General features: G+C 34.3%; 1 protein-coding gene across 1 annotated transcript; it reads left to right on the top strand.

Moving 5' to 3' along the window:
• The first annotated feature begins 8,163 nt into the window (after positions 1-8,163).
• On the top strand, positions 8,164-12,768 carry LOC131048468 (probable disease resistance protein At4g33300). The gene is made up of 4 exons (XM_059208383.1): positions 8,164-8,682; positions 11,131-11,537; positions 12,036-12,391; positions 12,474-12,768. Exons 2-4 carry the CDS (start codon positions 11,199-11,201, stop codon positions 12,766-12,768), a joined length of 990 nt encoding a protein of 329 aa, XP_059064366.1. The 5' UTR covers positions 8,164-8,682; positions 11,131-11,198.
• Positions 12,769-14,571: the final 1,803 nt, after the last annotated feature.

Raw genomic sequence — 14,571 nt, forward strand, 5'->3', positions numbered from 1 at the left:
TTAGGCATTGATGGGAACACTCGTGAAAAAAAGCTAAGTGTTGAAAACCTGTGCACTAGATCAAAAGAATTTCTAAGGCTCCCCCTTAGACAAAGAGTTCTGAAACTTGTAATTATACTCTTCTTCTATATATTTTTCACTTTATTCTCCCCCTTTGATAGCAATGCCAAAGATGGGTTGTTGTCCAAAACTTATACAAGGATACATGTCAGAGACTTTACAAGTACTTAAAGACATCAACAAAATTGATCTTCAAAAATCCTAGGTGAGTGTCCCACCCACTCTTCAAGTTTTCCAAAACTGGGATGAATGCATTGAATGTATATGCATGAATCTCCACCCCCCACTGCTCAGATGGAACAGGTTATCTGATAACCTTCATACAATCAACCTTATTGCTCAACATGGTGTCCAACTTGGGGGTAATCAAATTCCAGAGTTCACCAACTCTCCTAAAAGTTCTATCCTTGTCCGTATTAAGGCTCAAGATCTCATCATTTAGAGCCAATATTTTCCCTTCTACAGTGCTAGTCAGAGCTACATTATGGTCAAAAGACTATGACATACCAGCAAGTTTACCCTAGAAAACACTTATTTGCTTGTCCAAGTCTACGGCAAACTCTGGAAAAATTAGACAGGACTTATATATTTTTCCACCTTCTTATAATGCATCTGAAATAGTCTGCAGACTTTCATTCAATCTGAATCTGTCATTTTCTATAATTCTTCAAAATGTCTGCATTCTTACCTCCTTGAATCTATCTAATAGTCTCTTATTAGTAGACTTCTCCAAAGAATTAAAATTGGTATTTGTATTGTTAATCAATTGAAGTAAATTACCAGAGGGGCTAGAATTAGGATCTAAGTATACACTCAGGGCCACCTTTTGTAACACATCAATAAACATCAAAATGAGCTTTTTATCTTCTAACTCTAATTTGACTAGATCTTGACTAGCACGTGCCTATACAGTAGCTGCAAGCATCAACTTCTCTGTAGGTGACATTTGTCCAAGATTTAGAGGACCATCTATATTGATAGAGATTTGAGGTGGGGTCCTTGTGCTTGGAGGAGTGTTAATTTTTAGATCAACAACTCCTTTTCCCTTGTCTACCTCAACATCCTTTACCTCTTCTTTCTTAGGTTCCTTTTCAGTTCCATCCCCTTTATCTTGTGCATCAGTGTTGCCACTTGGTGCAGTATCATCCTTTTGAATCTCAGGGACAGCAAAACAATCTACCACCAAAGGATTATCACTAGTCTCAACATCAAGGGTTGTGTTGCTTTGATCTTCCAGATGTCCCTCAGTCCGAGTTTCTTCCTTCTGATCATAGGAAACACCTTCTTTTACTTCTAGATGAGAAGACTTGACTACATCTCTGTACAAAGGATCATTTTTTATGACTCTTCTCCAAATATCTTCAGTTTCCTTTCTCACTTCTTCCACCTTTCCAATCATCAACTTGTTCACCGTATTTTTTCTTCTCAATTATTTCTTGTTAGCTTCCTCAATTAGCCTTTTGGCCTGATCATGGGATACACAGGTGCAAACATTTATGAATTCTCTTTCCTTCATTTCTTTATCAATTTTACTAGTTGTTAGCCTCCTTGCATCAACAATGTTGTATAGATCCTTATAGATTCTTCGCTCCATCTCAATCAAAGCTTTACTAAAGTTATATAAATATAGAATAGCAAATTCTTCAACCTTTCTCTAATCTACCTGATCTAAATTTTCAGAATATATTCCAATATTTTTAAAATTTTTATCAATAGTTATCTCATTAATTTATTGGTCTTTTGTCAATGGAGGAACAAACATATATTTACCTTGCTGATCACCGAACTCAAGATCTTTGTCAAATTGAGTTCTGGTCTTCCTTCCCTTCTTGGATCTTTCGGTAGGAGCAGGTTCAGATTTGGCTTACTTGCTTTGCTGGGCTCCACCAGACTACGACCTCCTCACCACCCTTACAAATTTAACTTTCTTCTTAGCTTTTCCATCTTCCTCATCAGATGCAGTCTCAAAGGCTACTGGAGATATAGAAACATAAGTTTGCTTAGGTTTCTCCTTTTCCTTCAAAACTCCCTTTCTGAATGGGCTCTAATTTGAAGATGGTGCTATCGGAGCAAAGGCAGACTTGGTTTCTTTTTGTTAAGCTTTAGAGGGAACCATGTTGGCCTTAGGCTTCTTCGAATCCTCTTTATCTTGTATCTGAATATACTTTTCTCTACCTTGCTTCACCTCTTCCCAAGAGAATCCCATCTACACAACTACTTCCTCAACCATCTTAGAAACTTCTCTCTTCCTAGCAGGTGCAGTGAACTGCTTGTGCAACTCAAGGTCCTCCTTAAAAGTGCCAAACCTTCATTTATTTACATCTATCGGCTGACTCAACATGTGAGCATAGACATATAGAGTAGCCATATCAACTTCAAAATCTATTGGAAGAATCCACATAGTCCTTGGTTTAGCTTCTTCCATTAAGCATTGGTCCTTATCAACCATGAAGCAAATTGATTTCTCATATTACTTCACTATTTCCTTTGGGATTCTTTCTCTACTCTTCATTGTTCTTCATTGTGGCTTGACAAGTTTTGAAATAACCCCACAGAGTAGATATCCTCATTGTGGCATCACCAATCTCCATAGTCCCATCTTGGATTTGCATTGCAACCGGTTTATCATATGCCCATTAGACCTTTCCTTGAACACAAAGGATCTCATTCATGAAGTATAGAGCTAAACACATGATAAGGGTGCCAAACTTAAATGTGAGCTTCTTGTCTTGTTTAAATTTCTTCAAATTACTTAGTAGCTCATTCAAGAGAACCGTTCATATGTCATACCTCTTGTCTTCCTTCAACATCAGATAGGTAAAATTTATGGTTGTACCGAAGATAGATTTTTGTCTTCTTGTCTGGTATACTTTATATCCGACCACCATTGATGCAAACTTGACATCATGCTTTATAATGTCATTTATTGTCATCACTCTACTGTCAAATTGAGAACCAGTGATGGCAATCATAGTGTTGTTTGATATTTTCCTCAGGCTAGGAACTTCACCAAATGCACTTAGACAAGTCACAACCTGGATTTCTTGTTGAGTAATCTTGTGAGGCTTATCCAACCACATAAATTCATCATGGATTCTACTGAGTACAAACCAGATCCATTCTTTCTCATCAAAAGTCAGAAAATGTATGAACTAAGAGAAACCCTTGGTCTGCAAATGCTAATATTCGAACTTGAGGTTTCCCAAGTTGTCCACCAGATGCTTTTTGTATAGGTTTAACATGTTTGCACTCCTGAGTTCATCAAGATCATAGTGGATATACCTCATTATGTCCTTATTATGAAGAACACCATAGGGTACAGAGGAAAATGCTCCTTTAGGATCATCCTTGACTGATTTGAAAGGATGCTTCTTAAAAAAAGGTTAAGCTCTATCCTTGATTTCCACAACCAACTGGGTAGTAGTTCCAAAAACTGAAGCCATTGAAAACTTAGGGTTTTATGGAAACTGATAGCTTGATACAGATAAATGCCTTAATTCACAACTAGGCACTAGAATTCAGTTAGGATCACTGAAATAATTGTTTAGATCACCAAATCATTTTGCTCTCCATCTATACACTATTCTCTTGATCTCATTGTGATGAATAAACCTTTGAAATGCCCTTTTAACCTTTGAAATCCTAATTCTGCACTATAATAAATGCTGCAACCAGTTACCTTGATTTTCATGGAGCCACTTACTAAAGCATCAAATCTTCACTAAAACTTCCAGATAACATCTATATGTATAATTTAACCATTTTGCAACCTTCTAGAATCAATTGCTGATCACCAAAGAGGGGGTTCTTAGAATCTGCATAAAAAATTCCTCCTAAGGCATAAAGCGCTAGTTACTGGATGAAGATCCTACACCAGATTCGGTTGCAGATACTACTTTGAATTCATCTTTTTTGACCCATGTCTTCTCATGCTTGTCTCTAATCTCTTTTAACTTTTCCTTCGGCTTCTCATCTAATTTGTTCTTGTGTACTGGAACACTATTCTTGCTTTTTTAATATTTTGCAATGTGACCAGGTTTATCGCATGCACGACAAACAACATTCTGCATTGGTATGAAGTTGATTTGATTTGGTCTCATCCTACACTAGTTAGAAATATGTCCAAACATCCCACAAGCATAGCATCTCTTATTTTGAAATTTATTCATTACTACTCTGCACATATTTGACTTGTGACCAAAATTATTGCATATGAAACACTGGTTGGTAAAAGTAGGACCATTGTTCATATTATTCATTTCATTATTCATCCTATTTCTATATTGATTTTCCATATGACAAAATTTATTGCAAGTAAAACATCTACCATTGAATTTATGAGAATTAGGTTGTCTTACCGGAGGATTCTTTCTCTTCTTCTGATTAGGTTTTGCATTGCTTTATCTAGATCTGAAGGATTCACCTTTCTCAAATCCAAGTCCTCACATGTCCTTTCCATGTCTCTAAATTTCCAAAATCTCATCAAGCCTTGCTGAGATAGCATTGAATTTGTCTTTGTATTCATTTGTAGTAGCAAGTTCATCTCTTAGGGAAACAAACTGTCTTTCAAGTTATTGACCATTATTCCTTGATTCTGTCAACCCCAGCTTCAACGGATCATTCTAATAGGTAAGCCTAAAACATTCATCTCCTCTTTCCTTCAATGATTGATTCAAATTCCCTTCATTCTTCTTCTAGTCCTCAATCTCCTTAGTCAGCCTCATCACAATGGATTGCATCTCATTGTTTAGTGCAAGATTTTCTCTCTCAAGCTTGTCAACTTCATCAGCTTTATCTAGATTTTCCATGATCTAATCTTCTTTCTCCTTCACCTTGTCCATCAATTCCTTCATCTTGTCTCTTGAAGTGTTCACTTGATCTTTCAATTCATTAATGAAATATTTAGCTGCATTCAAATTCCTCTTCAAAGAGATTATTCTATTTCTTGTTGCATCAAGATCTTCAAGAGCCACACAAAGCTATCATTGCAAACTGGAATTCATTGATCAATCTCCTAAACCTTCCTCAATTGGTTAGGCTTCCTTAGAGGAACTAGGCTCTGATACCAATTATTGGAATAACGGACCACTGAGAGGGGGGGTAATCAATGATCTATCGGTTAGGAAATTTTTTGACATAACTTTAAACCACCAAAAGCATATACATGAAGATGAAATGCAGAAACACGAAGCAACCTACCACAAAATCATAACACCAGGATTTTTACATGGAAACCCAAATGGGAAAAACCATAGTAAGATTTTAACCCACAATATTATTCCATTATGGCCAGTAGCAAAACAATATTATTATATGGTGAATGCACTTGCATTCAAGCACACTGCCTAGAGCTTACATCTCATTTATAATAAGGGCTACAACTCCAGAAGGCTCACTACCTTAGAAATCAATTAGAGTGATGTATTACAATGAATGAACTACAAAACAACATCTGCAATGCCTGGATGAGTTCTGGTTAAGTGCCAAATACACCGAATGTATCACCTTTGTTGTTCTGCTTTGTTTTTTGTCTCAATCAACTACCAGATCAAGAATGTGCATGTGAAACTATGCTACAAAGGATTCTTGATTACCATTTGCTCACATACAATCATACCATCCACCAAAAATATCTTTTGCATTGGTCTTATATATCCGTAATCACAAAATAGAGCATTCATCAAGTCGACTTGCTAATGTAACATGTAGTCATATGTCGGCTTGACCTGACCACCAAAGATAAATGTGGATCACCAAAATGATGATAAAATGTTATCTCTATGCTATCCCAATCATCCTATACATGATTCATGACACCATAATCACCAGAAAGCTTTCGGACCAAAAGTGCTCTATTCAACCTAAAATACCGGTTAACTGGCTATCGGTTGACGTCCGCTTCCGGATATCAAGATCCGTGTTTACCGGATGGGAATCTCATGAAGAGTTGCCATCAGTGACAACCATAAACCATTAGTCAAGAATTAGAAGCCACCAAATGAGTGTCAATTGCCAACAACAAATACATATTGATAATCAATTTCACTTAGCATTCACAACTATCACATATATTATTCGCAAGTGGTATACTCATATCATTTTTTATACAAAGCTAGATGGAACCCTAAATCTTTAATTTGGGGACTTAGAATTCATATAATGGCTTGAAACGATTTTAATCTCTCACTAATAAGTTTAGTAAATGATAATTTTATAAATTTTACTATATAACATCACTATAATCAATGGCTTAGGAAGAAGCTATAAATGTAGAATATTGATCACTAATTATAATTGAGGCTTGAGATCTTATTCATCTACCACCAGATAAGAAAGACATTGAATGAAAATAGATTCCCAACACCAAATATAAGATAGGGGGTAGTATAGTAAATATAAGGATAGAATTATGTCTGAGGGTTATAACCAAAATGAAAGGATTCATTATGAGGAATTTTCTCCCAATACGAAGATCAAAATTATCAAAATAAGTTTTTTGTTTAATTGCATAGCTTGATATAAGTTGTATCAAATGCACGTAATCATTATCTTTCTCAATGGATTCCTTAAGGAAGGAGCCTATATGAACCAACTGAAGGGGTGTATTGCACATAGTGAAAAATAAATGGTATATAAAATTGTCAAGTATTTATATGGTCTCAAAGAAACTCATAGAGTTTGTTACATCAAAATTGATGAGCATTTTCTACAACATAAATTTAGTAAGAATCAATATGATCCATATATCTACCTCAAGGAGCAAAGGGAGAGACTATGATTATTAATGTATATGTTGATGACTTGGTCATCATAGGTGACATAGAAATGGTGTTTAAAGAAATTCTTAATGATTAAATGCGGGCATTTGATACGAGAAAAGAAATTCCATTATACTATTATCTTACCTTAGAGGTATGAAAATTTAATCACCATTGTTCTGTACCTCGCTCAAAATATGCCCATAACTTTCTTTATAAGTTTCAATTAATTGATTATAAACCCTTTTTATAGTTGTGAAATCATGTTTATAGTTAATCTTCTTGATATGCTAAGGTATATCCTTAGGGTATAATGAATAATGGTTTGGAATATAAAAGGAAAGATAATTTTTTATTAATAGGTTAATTAGATGTAATATAAATTTGGCTAGATTTTGCATGTTTTTAGGGTGAAATAATTGAAAAAATAGAAATTGAACTCTGTTGTATAATTGTTTAGATGATATTCACTTTTGTTATACACTAAAGCTATGTTTTCCTCTTTAGAATGTTCTTATCTAAATTTAGGTGATATATTTCAAAGTTACTCTAGATGTTGAACATTTGGAAGAGCTTCTTGATCACTAGTGTAATGCTTCCTATAGATTGCTAGAGTCCTAGCTTGTGCCTCTTCCTCACCACATGGGTATAGACATGGTCATGGTTGATTTGCTAGATGAAATGGAGGATCCAAGTATCAAGGCTATTAGTTGCAAGGTTCTAAGGATTGCACTACCTGCAATTGGTTTGAATTCTCTTAGCATCCTTATGCCTCTTCTCATGGGCATGGTGCTCTTGATTAGTGTATTCTAGTAAGCTTCCTTACTTGGAATTAAGTATTTCCCTATTTTTTTCCTAATATTCTATTAGATAATGAGGAAGAGGATGCTCTTATTGTCTAAGAGCCTATTGGTGATAGTTTCATCTTTACAAATTTATGAGGCAAACTTGATGATTGTGATCCCTACTTTCCCCTCACCCCTCCTCATGATCTTGCAACTTAATAGTTCTATTTTTATTAGTTGATGGTTAGACTTTCCCTTTTATATATTTTTTGATTGTTATTTGAGCGAAATCTCATTTAGACTTTAATGACATGCTTTTCACCATGATTTTTACCACCCACCCTTTTCTTGACTAATATACTATTATCTTGTTAATTAATAAAACTAACCTACAACTTTTTAAAATATTTAAGTTAGAAATTAATTTATTGAACATACCGAAATAGTTTAATCATGTGTTAAAATCATATATCCCATATTAAAATTAATTAAACAAGGCCCTTAGAAAGCCATCATCAACTCCACCCACCTTCACAAGGGGAGCGCTTACCTCGAGGTCGGCTCCCACTCCCCTTGTTCCTCTCCATCGTGAATATACCCACCGAGCGAGTCATCGGCCCCTCTTTCTCTTTCCCCTCCCATCATTAACATTCACATACCACCTGAGTATCCTCCTCCCTGAGCATCCCCATCCGGTGGGATCTTGTTCCGGCAGCCACTGGTTCAAACAGGGAAAATCTAATACGGGGCTGCCACAGTCTAGAGTAGCTCCGCCCCATCAGATCCTTTTGGTATTCTTCCAGTGCTCCAATATCGGGTAACCGTTTAAGTTATCCGTGTTCTGAAGTTTTTGTCTAATTTCTAGAGCTCCTTGCAGGTTAAGTTTTTGAGATTTCAGATGGGTAGAGAAAGAATAGTGCTGAAGAAAATAGAGTAAGCGGCGGCCAGGCAGGTCACTTGCTACAAGCTGAGGAGGGGTCTGCTGAAAAATGCGCAGGAGCTTTCCATATGTGCGACGCGGATGTAGGGCTCATCATTTTTTCTCCAACGGGGAAGCTCTTCGCGTACTCCAATTCCGGGTATTCTTCTTCTTTCCTGCTTTTATTTATTTATTTAGAAGGGTAAAGTTTTAGCTAGATCTACTTTAGAAAAGTTCGTTTGTACTGTAGCAAGAATTGATGACAAAGCAGCCATAAAGTTCGGGGGCAGAGGACTTCTCTTTCTCAGTTCCTCTCCCTGTTGGGTAGGAAGGGCGGGAGGAGGAGGCCCATTGGAATTATAGGTTTAGGTGTTCCCCACTCCACTCATTGTGGACATGCAATGAACTCAGATCTGGATTCAAAATCAGCTGATCCCACCTTTTTTTATTCTTCTCTTACCCACCTTGTGATGTCGATCCCACTTACCCACCTTATGATTTCGATCCCACTTCCCTTCCATTTCCAAGCAAATGATGGGATTCATTCTCATCCGCGCTAAAGGCTTCAAACATAATGTACAGAATCAATCATCATTAATAACGAAAATGAGTTCGGCACAAACCAAATCAATGAGATAATTGCTAGTCTAGTGTGAAGATTGCTTGGAAAAGACCTGAATGTATTTCTCCCCGACTAAACGTCCTCCCACGGGAAAGTCGATTAATTTGTAACTGGTAAGACCCATGTTGTCAATGCAGCCTACTGCTTCTCCCCGCTGCTTTCGATGCCGAAAAAGGATTTCGATTCCCTTTCGTGGGGTCTCCAACACGCTAACCAGAGGCGCTAGTTGTTGAGCGAACATCCAACGCAATTGGTTATACCGATTACGGGCTCGCTCATACTTGCGTCATGAGCACGGTGTATACATTAAACCTAGAAAATAGTATATTTAAATTAAAAAGTAAGCTAATAAACATATCAAAATAATCAAATAATGGAGGAAAATTATATATTCCATTTTAAAAGTTAAAAATTTAATATATACAGCTTCCACGCAAATTTGTAATTTTAAAAGTTCCAAGAAAACAGACTAGCAGTTGGAAGTTGGAACAGCTACCCCGACATTTTCGTATTGTGTTCACGAAAAACTCGCAATCTTATGTAAGTAAGCCCGTCGTTGCATGCCGTCCAAGATTTAGCATAACACTAGAAGTTTGAATAATCGATAGTGTCTGTCTAAATAGAGATAATTATGTGGGACAAACGAAAGAATATAAAACATAGTATGTAACGATTGCGTCATTAGCAAGATTAAGGTACACAGCCGGCAACTTCGCTAAAGTTCACAAATCAGAATTACCATTCGAAATCTAGGGTTTTACTCTGAAACATCTAAAACCGGAAATTCTACAAAAAATGGTCTCACAACGTGCTGCCTACTCAAAAGTATGGGTTTGGTATTCAAAGGTCTGACCCACTGTAAATTATCAGCCAACAAAACCAATGGCCTAGAAAAGTATTTTGACTATGGGTATATTTTACAATGTGCCGTCTAAAGACGGTTTACCAAAAAGACTTGATGCCGGCGTCAAATCTCAATCTATGACTTGATCCGTGACATTGAATGCAAGCAAATGCAGACGTATGGGTTAAGATCCGACTATTTCTTCATAATTTCCCCGAACCCAATACGAAAGTAAGTCTATGAAAATTTTTAAACTTCTGCTTCTCAAATAGTTGTATATTAAGCTGCCCACAGGCATGTCCAATATTAAGAAGTTATCAATCGCAACGACAAGCTTCGATAAAATGGCTTCAGTTGATATGGTTGAAAGCAATGAAATGGTAGAGGATTCCGTAGTCTCTTGCATTCCTGGAAACTCTCAGTTTTGTGTGGGTTTGAAGAGAAGTATTGAGGAATTGAAGGTGCCTTTGTTGGAGAGAGATGTGTCTGTTGTTCACGTTCATTGCATTGGAGGTGGTGGGAAAACAACACTCGCGAGGGCGCTCTGCAACGATCCTCAAATTAAAGGTTATTTTCCCCTTCAATAAAATTGCGGTCTGTTTTGAGTCAATTGTTTTATTATTTGTGATATTCTGGCCTCTCTTTGCAACTAACAAATATGCCTTTGCACCAAGATAGACATAAGTCGAAGCTGTTGTACAAGGGAATGGCTTTTCAAAATAAGCCTTCAATCCAAATACCACTGAATTTTAGAACATGGTTGAAAGTCTCACTTTTGGTATTTAGTATCTAGAATTGTTTAGCATCAATTTCTATTATTGGCATGCATTTAAATCTTAAAATAAAAGCATTCTAATCTAATACAAAATATTTAGGAGAAGTTATTTATGTAGCATATGAAAAAAATGCAAATATACAACATCATTTTTAGACCTTTCTAATAGTATCAAGCTGAAATTGTGTTTAAGGATCTGTTCTTTTTTACCTTTCATCAGTCCAAATAAATACATACTAATTTTTTTCTTAAGACTTCCTATCTAATAGGCTATTCAATATCATTTTCTATTATAGGGTTGCATTTTATTTTCTTTATACTATCTAATTTAGAATCTAAAATTCATTTGTTTCTTGATAATTATTAGGTTACTACAAGAATGTGATTTTTATCACTATATCCCAGTCTCCAGACTTGAAAGTAATATTGGAAACTATGTGGGTGAAGATTCTAAAAAGAAATAAAGTCAAGTTCCAAAACATTGAAGATGGACACATGCAACTACAACAACAACTTCTAATGCAATCAGAACCAACCTTGATAATATTAGATGATGTTTGGTCGAAAGAAGATTTAGATAAGCTACTCTTTGAAGGAACAAGATATAAGACACTTATAACATCAAGAGATAGTTCCATTATCCCCAAAACATTCTCGACTGAAGTGTATCAATTACCATTGTTGGATGAACAAGATGCTCTATCCCTTTTATGCTTTTGGGCTTTTGGACAAACATCAATTCCAAGTACAATCGATGCAAATCTAGTCAAGGAGGTATGATTTTTTAAAATTTTCATGATTATAGACATAAATGAAACTATTTATTGTTTTCCTTATATAGCCTTTTTGAATATTTCATTTGAGATAGATAAATTATAAAAAAATTCATCAAAATATTTTAACTTAGAATTAACAATACTTGAAAATATATTTTTTGTTAAATCATATGGTTAAGCACTATATATATGTGTGTTTGTACATATCTAAATGTAAATATATATAGGTATACATATGTATGTATGTATGTATGTATGTATGTATGTATGTATGTATGTATGTATGTATATATGTATGTATGTATGTATGTATGTATGTATGTATGTATGTATGTATGTATGTATATATGTATGTATGTATGTATGTATGTATGTATGTATGTATGTATGTGAGGTTGATAATAGGTCATTTAAAAACATACCTCTTTAATTATATGTGTGATTTTATTGTGCATAAAAGTTTGTGATAATTTTAATCCTATTTCATGAATTATAGGTGCAAGAAGAATGTGGTGGTTTGCCACTTGCTCTAAAGGTGATTGGGAGTTCCTTGAAAGGAAAAACTCATGTAGCTTGGGAGAGGGCGAATAGTAAGATTTCCAATGGAGAAATAATATCACAATATTATGAAGAAGGGATCCTTAGATGTTTGGAATCTAGCATTGATTCCTTAGATGATGTGGTCAAAGATTGTTTCTTAGACTTGGGATTATTTCCTAAGGGTAGAAAAATATGTGTTGATGCACTACTACAAATTTGGGTTAATATTAGGAAGATAAAGTGGCAAGATGCTGTTGACATCTTATTTGAACTTGCAGGAAGAAATCTTATAAACTTAAGTAGCAATCAAAGGTAAAAATTTTTTTTCTTGCATGTATATTTAATTTTTTAATACTTATAAACATTGAGCTAACATGTTGCTTGTTCTAAATAGGATCAAAAGGACTCTCCCTTATGGAAATGCATTAGAGCTGAATTTTTTTCAACATGATGTAATGCGAGATTTATCCTTGTATCTGGGATGCAAAGATAACATAGAGCATAGGAAGAGATTACTTATGCCTAGGAGGGAGCATGGTATTCCAGAGAAATGGAAATTATATAGTAACATAGCATTTAATGCTCAAGTCGTGTCAATTCACACAGGTAGGTTATTCAAAAAAAATTCCAAGGCACAAAATATCACACTGATATTTTTTACATTAGTCATTCAAGTATCTTACTTTTAATTTACAATATAAACTTCAACTATTTTGCTAAAATTTTCTCTACTTGAAACATAAAAGTTACTAATATATTTTTTTGGTAGTTTATGTTTAAATATATAATAAATAGTTACTTGTCATGTCATAGAATGTCAGCTCCTAAATTTTTATTTTCCTAGTTCATTACCTTCTTATACAAACCAAAGAATTCATAATATTCTCTCTTTTAAAATTTATTACTACATGTGTCTTTGTTTTTTATATGAAATTATTTTTCTCATGTTGTACCTTTTTATTCTTTTATATGAAAAAAAATGACTACATTGAATCATAGCAATATTATTCAAATTTTACTCTATACTATGCTGACTATTAATTTGTAAATTAGTATGTGTAGTCAAATAGAATGTTCTAATTGGATATCATATTTTATATGTTTGTGTAGGACCTATGGAGGAATCTCAATGGCATGAAATGTTATTTCCCAAGGCAGAGGTTTTGGTATTACTATTCAATGCAAGTGAATACTTCCTTCCCCCATTTGTAAAAACCATGAAAAATTTAAAAATTATCATGGTTTTTAATTCTGGTTCAAAAAGGGCTATTTTGAAAGGTCTAGATGCCTTATCTTCACTCAATCAACTCAAGGTTGTCCATTTGGAGAAGTTGATTTCAATCCCTAATGAAAGCAGTAAAAATATACTAGATAACTTAGAGAATCTATCATTAAGCTTATGCAAAGGGATAGAAAACACACCCAACTTTAACAGTACCAAAATTAGATCATTTAACTTGGATCATTGTAGTGATTTGGAAGTCTTACCCTCTTCTATATTTCATATGCCAAATGCTCAACTATGGTCCCTCACTAATTGCCATCTTGTACAAAATATTTCACATAGCATTGGCAATCTATTGAATCTAAGAGTGTTAAGGCTATCAGCAATGCTAGGCCTGAAAGAGCTTCCTACGTCAATTGGAGAACTTGGTTTGCTGGAATATTTAGACATTTCATTATGTGAGCATCTAAGAGAACTTCCAGAGGAGATAGGGAAACTTAAAAAATTGATTGAACTTGATATGAGAGAGTGTTCATCCTTAAAGAGGCTTCCAAAAGCTGTATGTCAACTAAGTTCCTTGAAACATGTTATGTGTGATGAGAAGATTGGGAAGCAATGGCTACAAGCTAAGAGAATTTCCATCCCTATACTTGAAGTAGAAATTACAAAATTGCATTTTAGTTTGGATTGGCTTGATGATTGACTTCTTTCCAAGCCCATTCAACAATCATACATTCAAATAAACTTTGACAAGTTTTATATAATTTTGTATTTTGAAATTATTTATGGATTTTCACAAAGGAAATAATGTTTTAGGTGTATGTACACCTAAAGTTAAGCATGGAAATATGATGTAATTTTTTTTTAAAACCATCTATTCTTTGAATGATGGAAAATGTTATTTCAAATTTTTTCATTAAAATGCTCATTTTTTTATATGAAATTAATTTAATTTATTATGTATTTGTTTTACATTTGATTTTGACTTCATAGATAGGATCAAAACATGTTAAATTTTAGGGGTAAAGGAAAAATATAGATTGCATATATAATTATTAAATGAGTAAAAATGATCATTTGGTTTATTAAATTTAGAAGAAAATTGTGTCATTGGTTTCTCTACAAAATTAAGTCTATTTTTGTATTAAATTGTTAAAAAATATATATAAAGATTTTCTATACAAAATCAAGTAAACATTTTTATTATATTCATAGTAAGTTAAATTATGGTATATGAATGTTTTACTAAACTATTTGAATAATTATG

The sequence above is a fragment of the Cryptomeria japonica genome, chromosome 7 (genome assembly GCF_030272615.1).
Source record: "Cryptomeria japonica chromosome 7, Sugi_1.0, whole genome shotgun sequence".
In the NCBI taxonomy this organism is placed as follows: domain Eukaryota; kingdom Viridiplantae; phylum Streptophyta; class Pinopsida; order Cupressales; family Cupressaceae; genus Cryptomeria; species Cryptomeria japonica.